The 23,142-nt window shown below is 35.7% G+C and overlaps 2 protein-coding genes, 1 long non-coding RNA gene and 1 pseudogene across 5 annotated transcripts; 2 read left to right on the forward strand and 2 right to left on the reverse strand.

The window, feature by feature from the left end:
• Positions 1-1,655: 1,655 nt before the first annotated feature.
• LOC105950558 (acetolactate synthase small subunit 1, chloroplastic) lies at positions 1,656-17,678 on the forward strand. Of its 3 annotated transcripts, none has more exons than XM_088821032.1 (12): positions 1,656-1,986; positions 2,701-2,914; positions 3,505-3,588; positions 3,764-3,832; positions 4,172-4,255; positions 4,345-4,497; positions 4,616-4,702; positions 4,785-4,889; positions 4,980-5,102; positions 5,450-5,602; positions 5,745-5,810; positions 6,040-6,252. In XM_088821032.1, exons 1-12 carry the CDS (start codon positions 1,748-1,750, stop codon positions 6,121-6,123), a joined length of 1,461 nt encoding a protein of 486 aa, XP_088677158.1. In that variant the 5' UTR covers positions 1,656-1,747; the 3' UTR covers positions 6,124-6,252. The 3 variants fall into 3 exon arrangements, with proteins under 3 accessions (XP_088677158.1, XP_088677160.1, XP_088677159.1); XM_088821034.1 differs by lacking the exons at positions 5,450-5,602; positions 5,745-5,810; positions 6,040-6,252 and adding exons at positions 16,816-16,968; positions 17,033-17,098; positions 17,341-17,678 and having other exon boundaries at positions 1,658-1,986; XM_088821033.1 differs by lacking the exons at positions 5,745-5,810; positions 6,040-6,252 and adding exons at positions 17,033-17,098; positions 17,341-17,678 and having other exon boundaries at positions 1,661-1,986.
• On the reverse strand, positions 6,542-11,007 carry LOC105950557 (putative disease resistance protein RGA4; annotated as a pseudogene).
• On the forward strand, positions 13,556-15,237 carry LOC148769797 (uncharacterized). Its single transcript, XR_016032316.1, has 2 exons — positions 13,556-13,890; positions 14,930-15,237. It is a non-coding gene; the product is annotated as an uncharacterized LOC148769797 (long non-coding RNA).
• A 548-nt stretch (positions 17,679-18,226) lies between the features above and the next one.
• LOC105950556 (putative disease resistance protein RGA3) lies at positions 18,227-21,742 on the reverse strand. The gene has a single exon (XM_012973923.2). It carries the CDS (start codon positions 21,740-21,742, stop codon positions 18,227-18,229), a length of 3,516 nt encoding a protein of 1,171 aa, XP_012829377.1.
• Positions 21,743-23,142: the final 1,400 nt, after the last annotated feature.

A 23,142-nucleotide genomic window follows, 5' to 3' on the forward strand; every position in this document is an offset into this window, starting at 1 on the left:
TCTAAAATTCCTATAATTATTTAATTCGAATCCAATTATTTGTAAATTTTATAATTGTACATTCTAGATAAATTTAATAATTTATTGGGATTATTAGTGAGAACCCCCCACTACATTAGGATATATTATGATGGATCCACTCCCTTTTTCAATAATAGTGAAACCCCCCTTAATTGTTTAATTAAATTAATATTTATATAATTATTAGGTGTTATACCTATAGTGTCCCTAATTAACGCATAAAACCCTAGCCACATCTTTTTTATCCAACAACCGTTGTATCGTCAAATATTATCTCCATCTCTTCTTCTCTTTTTCTCTACCTAGAAATCTGCAGCGTCGGAGTCGGGGGCAAGGAGATGAAGAAGGCGGCACCACATCTCGACAACGATGAGGGAACCCCACAACCGCACCGCCGCCGCCACTCCTCCATTACACCTCCGCCTGACTTCCACTCCTCCAATTCAGTTATGCACCACCGCCGTCATCTCATATCATCCATGCCCGCGATTTTTAGGGTTTCGTTTGGTTGAAGATTGGATTAACAGGTTGTGGCAATCTATATTTTGTTTTTTATTCGTTCTAGGATTTCTCTCCATTGTCGAGTTGCAGGGATGATGTGAGGAGGGCCATTCTAATTGACTTTGCGGCAATGATTTGTCTTCCTCTAATGCTTGGATCTTGTTAATTGAGAAGCAATTTTCTGAATTTTTTATTTGACGATTTTTTATGATGGGTATGTTACACAACAATATAGTTGTTTTCGTTATTCTGCTATTTTGTTTATAGTTGTTTTTCGAGAGTTTTTAGTTGTTTTCGACATTTTTAGTAGATTTTTGATTTTTTTGGTAGTTGATTTTAATTTTTTTTTTATAGTTTTTTCCAATAATATGATCTACTGGAATAAAAAAAATCGAAAAAAATTGAATTAAAAAAATGAAAAAGAAATTGTACTTTATTTATTTTTAGTTGTTTTCGACGTTTTTTAGTTGATTTCTATTTTTTATAGTTGTTTTCAATAATATGTAGTAATTTGTCGATTTGGTAAATCGACTGGAAAAAAAAAACGAAAAAATGAATTAGAAAAATTGAAAAAATAATAGTTGATTTTGCAAATAATGTAGTTGTTTATGGAAATATTATATTTGATTAGGGAAATAAACGAACAAAAAAAGTAATTTTTTCAGTAATTTATAGTTGATTATGGAAATAGTTGATTTCGAAAATAGTTGATTTCAGAAATAGTCGATTTCAGAAATAGTTGATTTTAAAAAATATATAATTATTTTCAGAAATTTTTATAATCGATTTCAAATAAAAAACCGAAAAAAAGTTCAAAATTAAAATCAAAAATAAAATCGAAAATAAAATTCAAATAAATATTTTTAAATAAATAAACGAATATTATAATTAAAAAAATTAAATAGGCATTAAAGTAGTTGAGAGTGAATAATAAGAAATGAAGGGTAAATTTGATAATAAAAAAAAGTTGGATCTATCACTAATAAAAGAAAAGGGACTGGACCTACCTTTATTAAAAAAATGATAGAGGGGGTTCTCATTAATAGTCCCTAATTTATTTGTGTGAATTGCAAAAGAATTCTATATTATTTTATTTGCTTAAATTACATACTATAAATTCTAACCCGCACCGCTTTGCAACCGGGTTGATTCACGACCCGATTCAATACTGTTTTCTTCGCCTTCTTTAACGAGCAATCTTTACCCACACTGACACACAGTATCAATGGCGGCTGTTGCCACTCACGCCACACTATTCCGTGCGTCCACGCGCTCAAATGACCTCATCCCCAAATCCGACATTACCTTTTCTTCAGTAAAATTCTCATCATACACCAAAAGAAGGGTTGCGGTTTGTGCTCAAAGCGCAAATGGCGATAGCAGGCAGCAAAACGACGCCGTTGTCTCCGTTTCAGATTCTCATCCGTCCGCCGCCGCCACCACCAACTCCGCCGCTAGATCGAAGTAATCTCCTTTTCACTATTATCCGTTTCCTTATTGCAACCTTTTGAATATCAGTAATTCGTTTTGCCGGAATCGAAATTGTTAATTATGAAATGTATGATCTACCTAATCCTGAATACCAGTTATTAAGAAATGAATTGATTGGGGTTTATTCGATGCTACATCGATGAAATTCGACACAAATCCGACCACAGGCGTTTATATAGCAATGCATATTTTACACAAATGTACATACAGTTAAACGGAAATTCTAATAATTTAGCGAATTATTAAATTAGCGAGTTAATAATTTAATACATTTTCACTGAGTCCGGACCGAGAGAAACTATTATTTAATCGGGGTTATTAATTTATTGAGGTTCTACTGCATATATATGTGTGTAATTGTGTGTAAATCAACAAGAATACATTACATGCTCTATTTCAGCCGAGGTAGCATGTACGGCACCATTAATTGTAAATTTGTAATGCTAGTAATTCATAGTGGTAAAACTTATAGTTGCGTCATGATCGATTTGTGAGTAATTTTGTATGATTGAGTAGAGGGTTTTGGGGTACAGAATTAGTTAATCTTGTCGTTGGCATTATTGTTGTATAATCCACTATGTTACGATTTGTGTGAGTAATCTTGCATGAAATGTATTAGATTTTTGTTGAAATATAGTTTATGATGTCATTTTCTTTCTCAAGTTTTCGATCTGATTTTTAATCCAGGGTAAAGCGTCACGCAATCTCGGTGTTTGTCGGTGACGAAAGTGGGATGATAAATAGAATAGCTGGAGTATTTGCGCGGAGAGGATATAACATTGAATCGCTTGCAGTGGGACTGAATAAGGATAAGGCTCTCTTCACCATAGTTGTATCTGGAACCGAAAGGGTGCTACATCATGTTATGGAACAGCTTCAAAAGCTTGTCAATGTATTGAAGGTCGTCATCTTATTCTCGATTCAGTAGTTAATAATTACTATTAAGAAAAATCACTCTGAATAGTCGAGCTGTGGTTTACCTAGAGGCATAAATATTGCAATCTCTGACTATTATATTATATGGGATAAATAGCATTTAACCCCCTGTGGTTACAAGCTTTTGCAGATGACCCCCTCGTGCTCGTAATATCAGCGTATAACCCGCTTGTGTCAAACTTCAAGGGGGTCATCTGCAAAAATTAAAGCGAAAATGAGAGGACAAGGGGGTCATCTGAAAAAAAAAATTACTTTGACGTTTGACACGCGCGGTTAAGTTTGACGGAAAAACTAACGGAAGCTACCCCATACACCAAAAGGGGGTTATGTGCTGATATTATAAGCACAAGGGGGGTATACACCAAAAGGGGGTTATGTGCTGATATTATAAGCACAAGGGGGGTCATCTGCAACAGCTTGTTACCACAGGGGGTTTAAATGCTATTTATCCTATTATATATCTTACGCCTACTGGATTTCTTCATATATGATTGATTTGCAACTTTTACTTCGATTGTATTTAGTTTCTAATTTTTGTGCCAATTTGACAACCAGGTTGAAGACATTTCACAGGACCCACAAGTGGAACGCGAGTTAATGCTCATCAAAATTAATGCTGATCCAAATCATCGAGCAGAGGTATTCGTTTTTGGTTCCGTTGATGTTAAGTTTGACTTTTCATTATATGTACTATTTGTTTTATACTTATTTAACGGTCGAGTATAGTATAAGTCTTCACAGTTTTGTTAAAGCCATTTCATTTTCCCTTATCATGTGACTCAACAATGAATTTTGTTTTGACTTTATTTTCCAGGTCATGTGGCTAGTGGACATTTTTAGGGCAAAAATTGTGGACATCTCCGATCATTCGCTAACTATTGAGGTAATGGCTAATATTAAATGATTCACTTCACTAAAAACTTAAACTTTCAAATGAAGTAGTCATTCAACAGTAATATCTACAATTTATTTTAGATCGAAGCTACTTTTTGGTGATTTTCATCTACATATGTGTCTTGTTACATCCGTGACCGGGCTCTAATATATACGTAAAAAAACAAAAAAAAATGTATTTATTGAATATAATAATAACAATAATTTCATAAATTAATTTATAAATTAGTAATTATTAATGTATCGATAAGTTAATATTTCGCTAAATTAATAGGATTTTGATGGTCCCAATTGCATTATCAAGTATTGATTTCCAGTACCTATATAGGTAACAGGAGATCCAGGGAAGATGGTCGCAGTGCAAAGAAATTTGAGCAAATTCGGGATAAGAGAGATTGCAAGGACAGGGAAGGTAAATAAGCTGATAAATAATAAGTTTTGTCTCGTTTTCTTCTTTTTCGTCTTTATGTAAGTTTAGATGTTTTTTGTGGTTTGAATTAGATTGCTCTAAGAAGGGAAAAGATGGGCGAATCTGCTCCCTTTTGGAGGTTTTCAGCCGCTTCATATCCCGATCTTGAAGCAGCAAGGCCAGCTAGTTCTATCTCACGGAGAGTAAAAAAGACTGTCACTGAAGAATCCGATACATCTTCTGGGGTAATGATACACCACCATCCTTAAACATTACATACGTTTTTTTTTTATTTTTTTATTTTTTTTTTAAGTTATTTATTTATTTATATCAGTAATCTTTTTTTTTTAAATTTTTATGAAGGGAGATGTTTACCCTATAGAATCAGGAGATGACATTTCTATCAATCAAGTTCTCGATGCTCATTGGGGAGTATTGAACGATGATGATGTAAGAAGTTATACTCGTTCTCATTTTTTAACATATGCTTCTTAATACGACTTTTAATAATACTTTCGCTTGACGCGTGCAGAGTAGTGGACTTAGCTCTCACACCCTTTCTATGGTTGTTAATGATGTTCCTGGAGTTCTTAACCTCGTCACAGGGGTTTTTGCTCGAAGAGGATATAATATCCAGGTATAATATCTTTTTACGTATTGTGTTCGTTTATTTTATTTCATTTCCTATTATTTTTAGTTGATTTTTATGTTTGTTGCGTATTCGTAGAGTTTAGCTGTTGGTCATTCTGAAGTTGAGGGGCTTTCGCGTATTACGACGGTTGTTCCTGGTACAGATGAATCAATTGGCAAGTTGGTACAACAACTTTATAAATTGGTGGATCTTCATGAGGTGAGAGTATAATATTGTTAAGGCCTCGTTTGGTTGGGGAGATTAGCCATCATTAACTAAATAATTGGACTTTGTTTGATGTTTGGTATACCCAATAACTTGCTGGGTCGACCCGCAAATATTATGTTATCATGCCTTATCTTGCCTTCTAGACATGTTTTTTATTGGATCGCCGAAGGTTTAATAGTATAATTAGGTTTCATTAGATTATTTAATCTTATCTTAGCTACCAAACGAGGCCTTATAATGTAAATAAGCTAATATTGCATATTGACTGAAGGAGGGGTTTTCTTGAATGTAGCGTGCTTCTGAATAAAATATATGACCCGTGAATTTATAATGTACAGGTTCGGGATCTCACGCACTTGCCTTTTGCCGAGCGGGAATTGATGTTGATAAAAATCGCTGTGAATGCTGCTGCACGCAGAAATGTACTCGATATTGCTAGTATTTTCAGAGCCAAAGCTGTTGATGTATCCGACCATACTATTACCCTCGAGGTAAATGTTTTTTATAATTATTAACATGCTTTTTAAAATTTACAGCATATTATAGCCCAGACTTTGTTGTTTCTTTTCATCGTTTTTCGTTCACCTTTTTATTTTTTCTGTTCTTGGATTAAACGTTTTGAATTTATTACAGCTGACTGGAGATTTGGATAAGATGGTTGCCTTGCAAAGATTGTTGGAACCATATGGCATTTGTGAGGTAAGTCTCGTTTGCAGGCTCTTCTTCATGCATCAAATATAAGCTTATTTGGTTGTATAATATTGGCTACGTCTTGGCATATAGTTTTTAAATAACAAACACACTTTTGACAGTCGTTTTGATTTTCCAAGTTACACGTTTTGACGGAGTCCTCGTAAAAATATAAACAAAACCGGTATGGGTGTTTGTAATTCTCGATGTTTGAAAGTTTTTGCTTGAAATTTTGCAGGTGGCTCGAACTGGGAGAATTGCACTAGTACGTGAATCAGGAGTTGATTCAAGGTACCTCCGTGGTTACTCCTATCCGTTGTAGTTCTTGACTTTTTCAAGTTTAAAGATTAAGATCCTTTTAGTCTCGCCTAAATAACGCAACGTTTGTGTTTATGATTGAGGCCGTAACTCGCTTTTAAGAATTAATGATATTATACTCGGTTTTGTTTTATTTATCGGTGTCTATTAACGTAGTCGTACTTAATTGGGGCTAGCTAAATTAATCGGGTGTAATAAAAATGCTCAAACTTGGCCATGCTCATAACTAATTGATCTCGACTCAAATAAGGGTCGGGTCTATTTGGGCTTCCGTTAGTAACGATTCAATTGATGATCTTACTAATATCACCACCACCGATAAACAAATAACAAAATTTGAATATTCTTCTTTGCCTAACTGAATTTAATCATTTATGTAAAAGAACTCATATCAAGAAAATCAATTGATTAACTAACTCGCGTTACCTCGTGCCGGGTTGTATGAGAGATTGTCTGAACGTGGTGAAATAATTACTGCACCAGGGTACTAGCTCTTCCCTTTAAAGCCCAACTTCCCCATGCAACTCCTTATTACGGATCTCCCACGCGAAAACCATAGCTAAGAGGAATTTACCTTGAAATCGACGTGGTTTCCCCATTGCCAATTTGCCTTCGAAGACCGTCAGTGAGAAGCGGTCTGGCTTTTAAAATACTCATCCATGTGGCGGATGGTCGTGTGCCAATTTGCCTTTGAAGACCGTCAGTGAGAAGTGGTCTGGCTTTTCAAATACATGCCATGTGGAGGATGGCCGTGTGCCAATTTCAGCCCTAAGAAAATCACTCCGCCGGAAATACCGGGCCCTAAATACTTGAGAGATAGGAGCAAATCCGGTTGTCAAAATCCTCCAACCCTGTTTGGCTAGTAGTGCGGAATTGAAGGTCTCCAAGTCCCGAAATCCCATGCCTCCCCTCGATTTTGCCATGCACATCTTCTTCCATGAAATCCACGCCATCGTTTTCCCATTCCCATCTCCCCACCAAAATCTCTGAATGAACAACTCCATCTCTTTCAAGAGACCGGTCGGTAAAGTGAAGCATCTCATTATATAAGATGGGATTAATTGTACCGACTTAATCATGACTTCTTTCCCCGAGCATTAGTTCGAATTCTACGCCCATCCACTGTGACTCTGGGTATATGGGAAATCTTGTGCCACTCAGAATCTCCACCTCGTTTCGTATTTAGATTTAACAACCGACAATTGTCGATGAATAAATGAGTTAAGTTGGTGAGACGTAGCATGGCTTCTTTAGACGCCAGTCGGTGCAACTTCTTGCAGCTTTGTATATATAACACCGAAAAGGTGTTGTTGTTCCCAAATAGACATTCGGGCAATTCTTCTATCTCTCCGAAACCCCATAAACGTAGCTCAAAAACACCGGTGTGATGTTGAAGCTGATCCGGTAAACCCCCACTATGTTTCGTCCCGTGCAATTCTAATCTACAAAGAGATTTGGTTGATGACGCTTTCATTATGGCACCAACAACTGTCATTGAGTACGTATCATGAGTAAGCCCATAAACCGTCCATTGTTTAGAGGTCATCTTCATCTCGACATCACCAATTTTCCACCTCGAGAGACGAGGCATTTCCTGCAAGCTCCCAACCAACATTCCCGTATTCATCTTTAAACTTGTCAATTCAAACAATTCCAACTTCTCGAGGGACGGCGCACACGACTCGATCATATTTTCAATTGCAAAATCGGTCAACCCTCTGCAGTAAGTAATACTCAATCGACGGAGGCAACTCAAGCCTGATAATAATTGCTCACCATCATCATCATTATGTGTTTCGTGTGGATATGGTATTGACTTCAGATTTGGGCAACTGGAAATACTCAATATCTCAAGAGCACTGAGGGCGTGCAGGTCATCCGGTAATTCTCTCAGTTTCGAACAATAAGATACCCACAACTCTCTAAGAGCAGTTCTTCCACCTTCCAAGCACGGAACTAGATGCACTAAGTTAGGGCAATCACATATCTTCAACTTCGAGAGATTTTGATTGTTACGGAATAACCAATCTGGGAGACACTTCAATCCTTCAACTCCATCAATTGTGAGTCTTTCAAGAGAATTTAATTTGATCCCACATATACTCGCCAAAGGCAATCCACTGTCCACTTGAAAAATATGTAATTCTTTAAGGCATGGAAAATGACTTGGAGCACTCGTCAATTGCCTGCAATCTTTAATCTTCAAGTACTCGAGACAAGGAAATGCGGCCACAACTAGTTCTTGAGATACTCGTCGATTCTCAGTTGCAATATTTGGCATAAGCTCTATATTTGGCATAAGCTCTGCTTCTAACCAATCTGTCAGCTTCGACATATTCAACAACTCGAGCCTTTCAAGTGCGGGAAATACAGCGATACGTGTATTACTGGATCTACTTCCGTAGAATGACGAACCTATGGATTTCACGTTCTCCAGCCGGACAAGATAAAGATTCTTGAGATGTGGCAAGTGCCCTAGCGTTGGAACTTGTTCACATTCTTTGCATCTTTCAATTCTTATCTCCGTCAGATTATTAAGCCCCGACATCTTTGAAAACCATGACGGGAAACTTTTTCCTTTGAATCCGGAAATCTGTAAGGTTTTCAAATTCGGGTGGGGTTGGAGGCCGCCCAACACACTCTCATCATTGTTTTCACCTTCTCTATTTCCAACCCTCCACGAAAGTTTTAACTCGAGTATGTTTGACTTTTGTAATAAACCTGCTCTCATAGCCTCTTCTTTGTCACGCACCTTTTCAAGATTATAAATCTTCAGTTCACCTTGGAGATTCTTCAAGCTTCCGAGCTCACCAATTCCACAACCGTTTTCATCTCTCACTACAAAGTATGGTAGCGTTCTAAGTGAAGTTATTCTTCCCATGGAGGGAATTCTATCCCACGACGAATGTGGAGATGTCTCAAGCTAATCAAGTGTTTCATTGTATTTGGCAGTTTCACCAAATGATGACACGCTCTTAACGTCTGCAAGTGATAGAGTTGACCAATAGAGTCTGGCAAACATCTAATCCTTGTGTCCGAAATATCAAGACATCTCAAATGTATTAGCACTCTAATTGAACTTGGCAACTCTTCAACGTGATAGCCCATCAGGATTAAAACATGCAGCGATTTGAACTCCGAGAACATGAGATTGGATATTCTATCATTGGTCAATAATGAACGAAGACAATTTGCTTGTTCATTTAAGACAACGCACGATTCACCACTAATAGATTGTAGGCCAATGTGCCGAACTTGATCGCTTGAATTTAAAATAGAGGATGCTAGATCATGCACAAGATCGTGCATGTTATAATATGTTATATTGCAATGGCGATTTGTCTTTACAACTTGTAACAACGAGTACTCTAAAAGAAGATTAATAAATTTGTTGCCCACAACCTCCATATCATCATTTCCTCCAAGAAATCCCTCTGCCATCCACAACTCAACCAATCGTTCTTTTTGGAAGTCATATCCTTTAGGATATATCGAACAATATGCAAAACACTTTTTGAGTGATGGTGATGAAAAATGATCAAAACTCAGTTTTAAAGTCTTGGAGATTGAATTTTCATATCCTAAATCCGAGAGCCAATTCTTTTCAATAGAGAGCCACTCATCAAACGACTTACCACACAACAATCCCCAACCACTTTGGCCGCTAACGGTAAACCTTGACATCTTTTTGCAATAGATACTCCAATGGTCTCAAATCCCGATGGAACATCAACTTCGCCAACTGCTTTTGATTTGATTATGGACCAACACTCATCTTCTGACAAGTTGTTTAGTTTGCACATTGGAAGTGTTCTCACCAGTGAAGCAACATTTTCAAGTCGTGTAGTGACAATGATGCCATTTCCCGTAGCAGAACTAATTCTTGTTAAGGAACAATAAATTCATCCCATTTTTCATGATTGTCATTCCAAACATCGTCGAGAACAAGTAGAAATCTCTCATTTCCCAAATCTCTCTGAAGATTTTCTAGAAGAGCTTGTCTATTTCCAAGTTCGGCGTTTGTTTTTGTTAAAGATGTAAGAATTTTTTTGAAAAGAATCGCGTCATCAAAACTTTCAGAAACATGCACCCAAAAACGCTTAGCAAAATGAGTCTTTATCTCTTCGTGATTAAATACTTGTCTGGCTACGGTTGACTTTCCGAGCCCTCCCATCCCTACAATGGGAAGGATAGAGAATACCGAATGATCATTTGGAAGAGTAGTCATTATCTTCACTATTTCAGACACTTCGTTTTGTCTTGCAAGAAAAATTAGATCAATACTGAATGAATCAGTTTCTCTGGCAGCAGATTGGCGGCTTGATCCATCAGCAGGAGCATTTGCACCCACCACCGCCTTTTGAAGGCCGTAGATGCAAGCCTCGTGGTTGATCTCTTCCAAATTCTTGATGATGTCTTTGATTTTACGTGCCATTTCTAGACGATGAATGTAGTGTGGGAAGAAACCTCGTACCTTTGTGTTCATTGTGTTTTCGGTCAGAATATTCTTGGAGAGAAGTTGATAGTTGAGCTCATCCAAGGCATTATCGGCATCGAAAGCCACACGTTCGAGCTTCTTTAACCAGAGTTTGACACTTTCATCGGTGACTTGCTTCTTCTCCGCATCGTTCAAGAAGCTTTGTATCATGGAAATTGAACCTTTTAGCTTTTCAAAGTGTTTCTTGAAATCTCGAACGAGGCTGATTTGCTCTCCCGAAACTGAGATCAGATTTTGAAGTAGAACTTTTACAGCAGCTCCTAGAACAGCTTCTGCTGCCATTATATTGTTTTCTTGAGGATTGAGTGTAGGTGTGTATGTGTATGAGAGAGAGAGAGAGAGAGAGAGAGAGAGAGAGAGAGAGAGAGAGAGAGAGAGAGAGAGAGAGGACTTTTTGAGCAAATCTGCAGATGGTGAGAAGTGATCAGTCTTCTTTGGTTCTTTTTTCCTTCCCTTGTTTCGATCCAACCATGGTAACTGACTAACCATACACGATTGGTAATGTTGAACCTGATTACAAACTGATTAATTTAATTGCTATACTCTTCTTTTTTAATTAACCATGATTATATTAAAATACAAAAGTGAAGTGCTGCTATACAGACATGTTCAATTTTATATAGGTATATGTAATAAAATAATGGCACATACTGGATTGGTTCCAATACATTATACATCCCAACCACTAAGTCGTTTCATTAACTTGTTGTGCACTATGCTTAGAAATTAGACTTATACCGCATAAAAAAAACCATTTCTTCAAAAGATTTATTAAGGTTTCTTCTTCTTCTTCTTAAAAAAAAAAAAAGATTTATTAAGGTTTTAGAAAAATATATAAATTATTTTACCATCCATATAAGTTGATATAATTTGTTCGACAAAAATAAAAACAAAAACTTTCCGGTGAAAAACCGAATGTAAGTTCTTGGACAATTTAAGTTTATCTATAGTATGAAAAGGGATTGAAATTAAAATGAAAGTCGTTGGACATTAGTATTGGTATTATTATTTCTATAAAATATTATTGTTTCGAATCGTAAGAATATTTTAGTTATGATTCTAAATTTCGAGGGGCGACATTCTCTGTAACGGTTTAAAACCTGCCGGAATATCTGCAAACAAGACTCCTAGTTAGAAGACGTGCTTTCATTTCATATAGGCATTATTCCGATCCTAATTTTGTAACTCAGAGAGAAGATTTAGTGTTTTTAGTTCAAGGCATAGAGTCTTTGTCGAAATCTATTCCCCGACTACATCGTTTTAATTATTTCATTTAATTTAATTTGATCGTTAATTCGTTACATTTAATCTGATTTTTATGAAAAATCAAAGTTCAATACGAAAATGAGTAACAAATAGTTTCCATCTAAACAAAGAATTTATGATTAAACAAATGAGAATAATAAAGCATGACTTCTTAATTAATTAAAACAAATTGAAACAACATTTAACATTTCAGATAATAAAACATATTCTTTTTTTTTTTTGAAGTAAGACACCAAGTCGGCCATCTAAACAAAGGCATAAATAAGGACTAACCATCTTCATGTGTAAGCTAAATCAAATCATGCCACGTGGTTCGACTAATTCAATTCAAAATGAACCCTTCAACTTTAAATAAAAATTAATTTCTTCATAACCTTATGGTGAGGGAAGCCATTTCAGAGTTAGGGTTTTGGATTTTGGGGATTAGGGCTTTCGATTTTCGGATTAGGGATAGCCGATTGGGGACTTGAGGACTATGTCTTTAATTATGGGAATTAGGGTTTTCAAGAATTGGGGAAATTGGATTTGGGGATTTCAATGTTAGGGCACCTGAATTGGGAGATTTTGGATTCTGATTTCACCAAATTGGTTTGAGACTTGGAATTTTCGGCCATAGGGGAATTAGCGGAAGTTATGCTACACCTGGTTATTTACACCGGACCTGGTGGATTTAAACCGTACGTAGACTTGATTAAATAACTATCCACTAAGCATACATACACATGTGTGTGTGTGTGTGTGATTATGCAAGTGTAGATCTACGGTTCAAATCCAACGAGTATAAATAACCAGGTGTAGCATCTAATTTTCCAGGGAATTATGAGATAATATTATTGCAAAAAAATATTTGTTTCGAAGTATGTTGGATTTGAACCGTAGATCTATACATAATCACACACACACACACACACATGTGTATGTGTGTTTAGTGGATAGTTATTTAATCAAGTCTACGTACGGTTTAAATCCATCAGGTACGGTGTAAATAACCAGGTGTAGCATCTAATTTCCCAGGGAATTATGAGATAATATTATTGCAAAAAAATATTTGTTTCAATGTATCTGTATGTTTAGTTTGGAATGTTAAAAAAAACCAAATATTTTCTGTTTCGACGAATACCAATGAAGTGAGAGACAAACGGCCAGTAAATATACATGTTTACGTCTCTCTTATGGTTTGCAAGCTATTATTCGAAAATGTAGGTTTACCCAGTGCACTTGTATAGTTAGTTGCGGGTTCCTTCGTTACCTGACCAAAAAATAAAATAAAATAAAAATACACAATTTTGAGAACAAACTGTCGTGTTATCCTTTATTATACTTTTACACTAAATTGAATGATTGCATTTCTAATTCCACGCTTCGTATTTCTTTGTATTCGACTAATGTAGATGCCAAGATTAATTAATCGCAGAGAGAAACTGTATTTTATTGCCTTGTAGATTATTTACCCATAATTCGATTATTGCCGAGATTATTTATTTGGGTTTCATTAGATTATTTAATCTTATCTTGGCAATCGAACGAGGCCTTAGAATGTAGGGATTATTTGACAAAACCCCCTCATATGACATTTCCTATTAGATGGGGTCCATTCTTTTTTCACCTCTTTGAGATAAATCCATAATTTAATTTTAAAATATATAGTACAATTATACCCTTTACCAAACCCACCCAAATCTCATGCCGTTTAACCCTAGACACGTTTTCTCTCCCTCACTCTTTCTCTCGATCCATCCACCATCCGCTCTCTCTTTCTTCTGTTTTTCTTTTCTCGGCGGAATCCGATATGTCCATCTTCCCCATCCACCCACTATTTCTTCCGCTTTTCTTCTCTTGACGGCCGGATAAAGGACCACCATGACATAAAACGCAAAAGAAGACGAAACCAGAAAAATCGATGATGACAAGGCTTAATCCCGACGATCGGATCTGGAATCGACAAACAGATCTTTGTGAGTGATTTTTGTGCAGAACATTTCTTCGTGATATTGGTGTTTCGACCAGGTACGTATTTGTGGGGAATTTCATTCCCCTGTGTGTGTGTACATATATATATATATATATATATATAGAGAGAGAGAGAGAGAGAGAGAGAGAGAGAGAGAGAGAGAGAGAGAGAGAGAGAGAGAGAGAGAGAGACTAATGTTGATTCATGAAAAAAAGAGAACTCCATAAAAATATAAAACTTGATTCACATGAATAACTTTGTGATAACGGTGAATGAGTGCAAAAATTCTTCTGATTTCAAACATGTTTTGGTTTTGAAATTTGATAATGTTTGATTTCAAACATGTTTGGGTTTTGAGATTTGATAATTTTTAGTAAGGAATACAATACGAATTAATAAGGTGAAACACTAAATATTATCGAAAATTCCATAATTTCCAAAAATATTCTCAAATTTTGGATATTTTTTTCTGAAAATTTAGAATTATAATTTATTTATTGTATTTTTTAGCTGCAATTGGCTTGGCTATTGTTTGGCTGCTATTTTGCTGATTTTCTTTGCTGTTGTTTTTTGCTGCTGTTTTTTGCTGCTGTTTTTGCTGCTGTTTTTTGCTGCTGTTTTTGCTGCTGTTTTCTTTTGGCTTTACTGATGTTTGGCTCCTAATTTGCAGCTGATTTTGTTGCTGTTTTGCTGTTGTTTTCGTGTTGTTTTGCTGCTGTTTAAGATGTTGGTTTGCTGCTGTTTTTGTTGCTGTCATTTTTTCTCTATATCCATAAATAAATTTTACACGATGGTTAACAAAATAGAAGTGACAACTAGTCGAATTGTTGAATGAGCTATTATATATATGAGATTTTCAATATACTTTTGAGGCTCCTTCACGTTTTCGGTCACTATTTGAGTATTTGTTATTATACTTTTTGTTGTAATTTGTTAGTGGATTAACTTATTTCGTAGTGGATTATGTTAATATTTTAGTGGATTTCGATAATTTTTGTACTGGGTTTTGACGAGATTATAGTGGATTTTAAATTCTTCATTTTTTAGTGAATGAATTAAATTGACACGTTGTTGTCTTATTTTTCTTTGGTTTAGATTCATGCACAAGCGGGTGATGGCAGCAAGTGGGACCATGTTGGGTGATGATAAGCTTGTAGTGTTTTTCGATGAATTTATAGTGGTTTTCGATGAGTATGTAGTGGTTTTCAATCGAATAGTGGTTTACGATGAATTTATAGTGGTTTTCAATGAGTATGTAGTGGATTTCAATCCATATATTACGTTAATTTTGTAGTGGATTTTGATAACTTTTGTAGTGGATTTTCATAATTTTGTAATGGATTACGTTAATTCGTGTTGGATTATTTAAATATTTATTCGATTTCGATACGTTATTACGTTAATTTTGTAGTGGTTTTTGATAATTTTGTAATGGATTACGTTAATTCGTAGTGGATTATGTAAATATTTATTCGATTTCGATACGTTATTACGTTAACTTTGTAGTGGATTTTGATAATTTTGTAATGGATTACGTTAATTCGTAGTGGATTATGTAAATATTTATTCGATTTCGATACGTTCGTAGTGCACTATATTGAGATGAAAGTTGATTACGATAATTTTATATTGATTTCTACTTTAATCGAATACTGGCTTTCGATGAATTTATTGTAGTTTTCAACGAGTATGTAGTGGATTTCAATCCATATATTACGTTAATTTTGTAGTGGATTACTTTAACCTATAAAGTGGATTTTGATAACTTTGTAGTGGATTTTGATACTTTTGTAATGGATTACGTTAATTCGTAGTGGATTATGTAAATTTTTATTCGATTTCGATACGTTTGTAGTCATTATATTAATATTAAAGTTGATTACGATAATTTCATACTGATTTCTACGTTAATCGAATAGTGTTTTTCAATGAATTTATAGTGATTTTCAATGAGTATGTAGTGGATTTCAATCCATATATTACGTTAATGTAGTGGATTTTGATAATTTTGTAATGGATTACGTTAATTCGTAGTGTATTATGTAAATTTTATTCGATTTCGATACGTTTGTAGTGTATTATATTAATATTAAAGTTGATTACGATAATTTCATACTGATTTCTACATTAATCGAATAGTGGTTTTCGATGAATTTATAGTGGTTTTCAATAAGTATATAGTGGATTTCAATTTTTTGTTAAACTTGCGGTAAAAAAACCAATTAAAAAAATGAAAATTGAAAAAATATATATATATTTTTTAAATCGAAATAACGAAAAGATTGTAAAAGATGAATTTATAGTGGTGTTCAATGAGTATGTAGTGGATTTCAATTTTTTGTTAAACTTGCGGTAAAACAACCAATTAAAAAAATGAAAATTGAAAAAACATAAATATATTTTTTAAATCAAAATTACAAAAAGATTGTAAAAAGAATCAAAAGGAAATTGAAATACTTTACTTTAGCAATAATAATTTAATTATATTTTTATGAATATAATAAGGGTAAATTAGATATTAACCTTAATGAGGGGTTATCCCTAATAGTAAATAAAAATATGGATTTATGCCTCTAAGGAATTTGTATGAGGGGGTTATCTCATATAACCCCTAGAATGTAAATAAGCTAATATTGCATATTGACTGAAGGAGGGTTATTCTGTTGGAACTAATGCACTTTGATATTCATGCACTTTAGTATTCATGCACTTGGTAGTTTGAAAATCCATTTTAATTATCTAGGCAAGAGTTTCAAGAATCATTTTATTATCTATTTAAAGGGTCTTTACCTTTGTAATTGTAACCCATGAAATCAAGAATTCACTAAATAAAATTATTAATAAGAGCTTGGCCTTAAAAACTCTTTCCTATATTTTCCTTGGTTTTCTTTTTTTATGTACTTCCGCAAAATATCCAACATATTCTTGAATGTAGCGTGCTTATGAATAAGATATATGACCCGTGAATTTATAATGTACAGGTCCGGGATCTCACACACTTGCCTTTTGCCGAGCGGGAATTGATGTTAATTAAAATCGCTGTGAATGCTGCTGCGCGCAGAAATGTACTCGATATTGCTAGTATATTCAGAGCCAAAGCTGTTGATGTATCCGATCACACTATTACCCTCGAGGTAAATGTTTTTTTTTATATTCTTTTTTCCTGTTCTTGGATTAAACGTTTTGAATTTATTACAGCTGACTGGAGATTTGGACAAGATGGTTGCCTTGCAAAGATTGTTGGAACCATATGGCATTTGTGAGGTAAGTCTCGTTCGTAGGCTCTTTTTGATGCATCAAATATTCGGTTGCTCTTCTAGGTTTATTCGGTTGTATAATGGCTATGTCTTGGCATTTAGTTTTTAAATTACAAACACACATTTGACATTCGTTTTTATCTTTTCAAAATGCACCTATTTTTTAAGGAGTCTTCGTAAAATATAAACAAACCGGTATTGGTATTTGTAATTTTCGATGTTTGATATTTTTTGCTTAATATATTGCAGGTGGCTCGAACTGGGAGAATTGCACTAGTACGTGAATCAGGACTCAGGAGTTGATTCAAGGTACCTCCGTGGATACTCTTATCCACTGTAAGTTCTTGACCTTTTCAAGTTTAATTAAATATCAAGAGAAGATTTTCGATTAGTCTCGCCTAAATAATGCGACGTTTGTGTTTGTGATAGAGGCCCTAACTCGCTGTTAAGATTTAATGATATTATACTCGGTTTTGTTTTATTTATCGGAGTCTATAATGTTGTGAATTTTCATGCAATGTTTTGTTGGAATATAGTAGATTTGGTTTACTAATGTCTGATGCATGATAGGAGATTCTTTCTTCCGATGGTTATGCTACGTTTATCGCATTTGATCCATCCGATAAAACCACAAAAAAATTTACCAGATTTTTTTACATAGAAAAAAGAACAAGGGCAAATTACGGCAACCCTTGAGGTGTGGCCAAATTACGAAAAATCCCCTCTTGTTTGGGTAATTACAGCCACCCCCTCCTTTTAAATATTTTTACATAAATTTTATGTAATTCGGTTATTTACCGTACCAAATCGTATATTCAGTTTGGTAAATGGTATGAAATGTTGGCGTACCGAAATTTCGGTTCGATTTTACCGATTTAACATCCCTAAATTTACTTAGGGGTATTTTCGTAAGATAATACATAGTTGAGGGGGGTGGCTGTAATTATCCAAACAGGAGGCGGGGTTGGCCGTAATTTGCCTAAAAAACAATATGGAAGAGAAAGCAATCTGTTTGGAGATGGAATGTAATACAACACAACCTTATCATTCCGAATTAAAATAGAAAAAAATAATACTAATAAAAAAAATTAATTATTCAATGTCCAAACAACTGATGCTGCTGCTTCTCTAGACCTTATCTGTGTTGTATATATGCCTTATTAGTTGGAATTTGCCGTCGTTCCACTTCGACGTAAGGGAGATGCGAAATCTTGGGCCACTCAGATTTGACGTTTAACATCGGACATCGGGAGATGCATAACTTGGTTAATTTGGTGAGACGTAGCATGGCTTCCTTAGACGGCAGACGACGCAACTTGTTGCAGTGGCATAGCGATAATATCCGCAGAGACGAGGACAAGTTGTTGTTGTTCCCAATCCATTCGGGCAATTCTTCCATCTCCCCAAAATAACTCAAGTACAGCGAAGAAACGGCAGTGAGATGTTGAATCTGATCCGGTAGTTCCCCACTATGCCCCACCCCCTCCAATTGTAATATACGAAGATATTTGGCCGTGACGTTTACCGTAACATCAGCGCTTATCATCTTAACACCACAAATTGTCAACACCGACAGACGAGACATTTTCTGCAAACTACCGATCAGCATTCCCATATGAACCCTTAAATTGCTCAGATAACGCAATTCGACCTTCTCGATGGACGGTGCACACGACTCTATCATTTCACTTGCTAAATGGGTTAGCCCTCCGCAGTTAGTAATGCTCAATTGACGAAGGCAACTCAATCCCAACAATTTCTCGTTGTCTGACTCGTGTCGATATGCTATTGTCTTCAGGTTTGGACAATCGTCTATACTCAATATCTCGAGAGCAGTGAGGTTGTGTAGATCACCCGGTAATTCTCTCAGTTTTGGACAACACGATACCCACAACTCCGAGAGATTTTTATTATTACGGAATAACCAACCTGGGAGACACACCAAGCCATTAATTAAATCAATTCGGAGTATTGTAAGCGAGAATAATTTGATCCCGCATATATTCCACAAAGGTAATCCTCTATGCATTTTATAAATCACCAATTCTTTCAGGCATGGAAAATGACTAGGAGCACTCTTCAGTTGCCCGCAATCTTTCACCATCAAATGTTCAAGGCAAGGAAATACCACGAGTACCACTTGATCAGATTGTCGTCGATTCTCTGTTGGATTTGGCATCAACTCTGCTTCTAACCACTCTGTCAGCCTCCACATTTCTACCAACTCGAGCCTTTCAAGCGCCGGAAATACAGTAATTGTATTACCGGACGTGCTACAATTTTCAATTCCGTAAAAAGACGAACCTATGGATTTCACTTTCCTCAGGTTAATCAGATAAAGATTCTTGAGATGTGGCAAGTGCCCTAGCGTTGGAACTTGTTCGCAGTCTTTGCAATCTTCAAGACCTATCTCCGTTAAATTATTAAGCATTGAACACCATGATGGTAGAAATCTTCCTCTGAATCCACAAACGTATAAGCTCCTTAAATTTGGGTGGGGTTCGAGACCTTCCAACACACCCTCGTTGTCTCTATTCCCGGGACTCCACTCAAGCGTTACTACGGAGCTCCACTCAAGCGTTAACTTCAATATGTTTGGCTTTCGTAATAGATCTGCACTCTTAGCCACGTCTTTGTCGTGCACCTTTTCAAGATTATAAATCTTCAGTTGCCCTTGGAGACTCAAGCTTCCGAGCTCACCAATTCCATAACCCTTTTCATTGCTCACTCCAAAGTACGGTAGTGTTCGAAGAGAAGTTAATCTTCCCATCTCTGGAGGTAATTCAATTTGAGGAATGTGGAGATGTCTTAAGCTAATCAAGTGTTTCACTACGTCTGGAAGCTTCTTCAAAACCTTAGGTGCTCTTAACGTCTGCAAGTGATAGAGTTCACCGATAGAGTTCGGCAAACATTTAATTACGGTGCCTGAAATGTCGAGACATCTTAAATGTATTAGCTCTCCGATCGAACTTGGCAACTCTTCACGAAAATTGTGTATCAGAATTAAAACATGCAGGGATTTGAACTCGGAGAACATGAGAGCGCACATTTTATCATTGAGCAGTAACGAACGTAGATAACTTGCGTTTTCTTTTAAGATGTCACGCGAGTCACCATTAATTGATTGGAAGCCTATGTACCGAACTTGGTCGCTTGAATTTAAAATAGAGGATGCAAGATCATGCACAAGATCGTGCATGTAATAATAGTCGTTTTTCCTCATAACTTGTAACAACAAGGAGTTCTCTAAAAGTTGATTGAAAAATTTGTTGCCCAAAATCTCCATATCATCATTTCCTCCAAGAAATCCCTCTGCCATCCACATCTCCACCAAGCGTTCCCGATTCAAGTGAAATCCTTTAGGATATATCGAACAGTATGCAAAGCAACTCTTTAGTGATGGTGACGACAAATGATCAAAACTCAATTTTAAAATCTTGGAAATTGAATTTTCATCTCCTAATTCCGAGAGCCAATCCTTTCCAATAGACTGCCACTCATCAACCGACTTATCATGCAACAAACCTCCAACCATTTTGGCTACCAACGGCAAACCTTGACATCGTTTTGCAATAGATAATCCAACATGCTTACATTCTGATGGAATATTACCTTGTCCAACAGCTTTTGCTTTGATTATGGACCAACACTCATCGTCTGACAAGTTATTTAGTCTGTGAATAGGAAGTGTTTTGACCAAGGAAGCAACATTTTCAAGTCGCGTAGTAACAATAATGCCATTTCCTGTCCCATAACTAATTATTCTCAATGAATTAATAAAATCATCCCATTTTTCCTGACTACCATTCCGAACATCATCGAGAACAAGTAAAAATCTTTTAGTTTTCAAATATTTTTGAAGCTTTTCAAGAAGAGCTTCTTTATTTCCAAGTTCGACGTGTTTTCCCTTTAAGGATGTTAGAATCTTGTTTAAAAGAATCACGTCATCAAAATTTTCAGAAACATTCACCCAAAAACGCTTAGTAAAATAACTCTTTATCGTTTCATGATCAAACACTTCTCTAGCTACCGTTGACTTGCCCACTCCGCACATCCCGACAATTGGAAGAATAGAGAATACTTGATCATTTGGAATAGTAGTCACTTTCTTCACAATTTCAGACACGTCATTTTCTCTTCCAAGAAAAATCGAATCATTACCGAAAGAATTAGTTTCTACGCCTGCAGATGGGCCTAATGGTCCATCAACAGGTGCATATGCACCCACCACTGCCTTTTGAAGGCCATAGTTGTTGGCTTCGTCGTTGATCTCTTTCAAGTATTTATTAATTTTCTTGATTTTACGTGCAATTTCGGGATGGCGAATGGGGTATGGGAAGAAGTCCCGTACCTTTTTCTTCATTTTGCGTTGAGCCCGGATTTTCTTATGTTGATAGTGGAGCTCATCCAAGACATTATCCGCATCGTAAGCAACACTTTCGAGCTTCTTCAACCATTGTTTGACAGCTTCGTCGTTGACTTGCTTCTTATCCGCGTCGTTCAAGAAACTCTGGATCGTGGAGACGGAATCTCTTAGCTTTTTCAAGTCTTTCTTGAAATATCGAACGAGGCTGATTTGCTCCCCTGAAACTGAGATCAAATTTTGAAGTAGAACTTTTACGGCAGCTCCTAGCACAGCTTCTGCCGCCATTGTTTTCTTTAAAGTGTGTGTGTGTGTGTGTGAGAGAGAGAGAGAGAGAGAGAGAGAGAGAGAGAGAGAGAGAGAGAGAGAGAGAGAGAGAGAGAGAGAGAGAGAGAGAGAGAGAGAGAGCAAATTGTGAATGGTGAGAAGTGAGGCTTCCTCGGTTCTTTTTTCCATCCCTTATTTCCAACCATGGTAATTTGTAATTAGAATCATATTATTTTTTTATTTCTATTGCTATATGTTTTTTTTCTTTTTTAATTAACCATGATTAAAATACAAAAGTCAAGTGTTGCTCCTTGCCATAAAGTAGTCATTGTCAAAATTTCAAACACATAGACAGGTTCAATCTTACGTTGTACTGAAATAATGGCATATCCTAATTGGACCAATACTTCAAATACATGCCCACCACTAATTAAGCTAAATCCCTGACTTGTTGTTGTCCACTATGCTAATTAGAAATTAGAATAATAATACTTCAAAAACTATTTCTGCAAATAAATGAGAATAATTAAACATTATTTCTTAGCCAAAACAAGAATAATAAAAGATTCTCCTTTTCGAACTAAGACACCAAGTCCATTTAAACAAGAGTAGGGCTGACAATCGGGTCATGTGAGCTAAGCTTGGGTCGGTTCAAGCTCACATACCATCGGGCCTCGTTACTATAGGCTCAAACTCACATGTCATCGGGCCTCATTAAAATAGGCTCAAGTTCGGCTCATGTATTTTTTCGGGTTTCGGTTTTATATCGGGCCCCATTACTATATAATTGTAATGAGTAATTTTTTTATTAAAAATAAGTGATGAACAAGATTTACCTCCATTGAAGCTATATTAAAAAAAAACCCTAAACGATCTTTGAAAGTTATTGGAAAAAATTGAAAATAAAACCGAAAAAAGTAAAAAAAAATTAGTAACTCTTATTATTGGAAATATTTTATATTCTCAAATCTCGGTGATGTGTTGCATTTGATTCATATTTAAGTTATTGCCACCGTCACTACTTAATTCCTTTTATTTTGAATTTTTTCTTCGCAAAATCAAATAATCTTATACGGTCATAAGTTATATGTTGAGTCATAGTATTAAAATAATAAATATATTATATATTTTATTATTATCCTAATCGGTCGGGCCTTATTCGGGTTGAGTCATAGTAGGCTCAAACTCGGCTCATGATAAATAAATCGGGTTTAGTAAAATGGCTCAAACTCGATCCGACTTACTGAAAACTAGGCTCGACTCAAATATAATCAGACCAAGCCATCGGGCTTCGATTAGGTTCGGCTCAATTGCCGGTCCTAAACAAGAGATTAAATTCTGAGCGGATCAGCCGATATTTAATATAAATCAGATTCCACTAATTTTTTGACATGTGACACTGTTAAATCTTAATTCTTAAT

Source organism: Erythranthe guttata, chromosome 7, assembly GCF_056151865.1.
Source record: "Erythranthe guttata isolate IM_541 chromosome 7, IM_541, whole genome shotgun sequence".
In the NCBI taxonomy this organism is placed as follows: domain Eukaryota; kingdom Viridiplantae; phylum Streptophyta; class Magnoliopsida; order Lamiales; family Phrymaceae; genus Erythranthe; species Erythranthe guttata.

Bases quoted from the DNA above. Each gene is read 5' to 3' on its own strand.
- LOC105950556 (XM_012973923.2), bottom strand. From the start codon at position 21,742: ATGGCGGCAGAAGCTGTGCTAGGAGCTGCCGTAAAAGTTCTACTTCAA.
- LOC105950558 (XM_088821032.1), top strand. From the start codon at position 1,748: ATGGCGGCTGTTGCCACTCACGCCACACTATTCCGTGCGTCCACGCGC. The intron at 2,915-3,504 runs GTCGTCATCTTA...TTTGACAACCAG, and splicing joins AGCTTGTCAATGTATTGAAG to GTTGAAGACATTTCACAGGA. The intron at 4,703-4,784 runs GTAAGAAGTTAT...TGACGCGTGCAG, and splicing joins GAGTATTGAACGATGATGAT to AGTAGTGGACTTAGCTCTCA.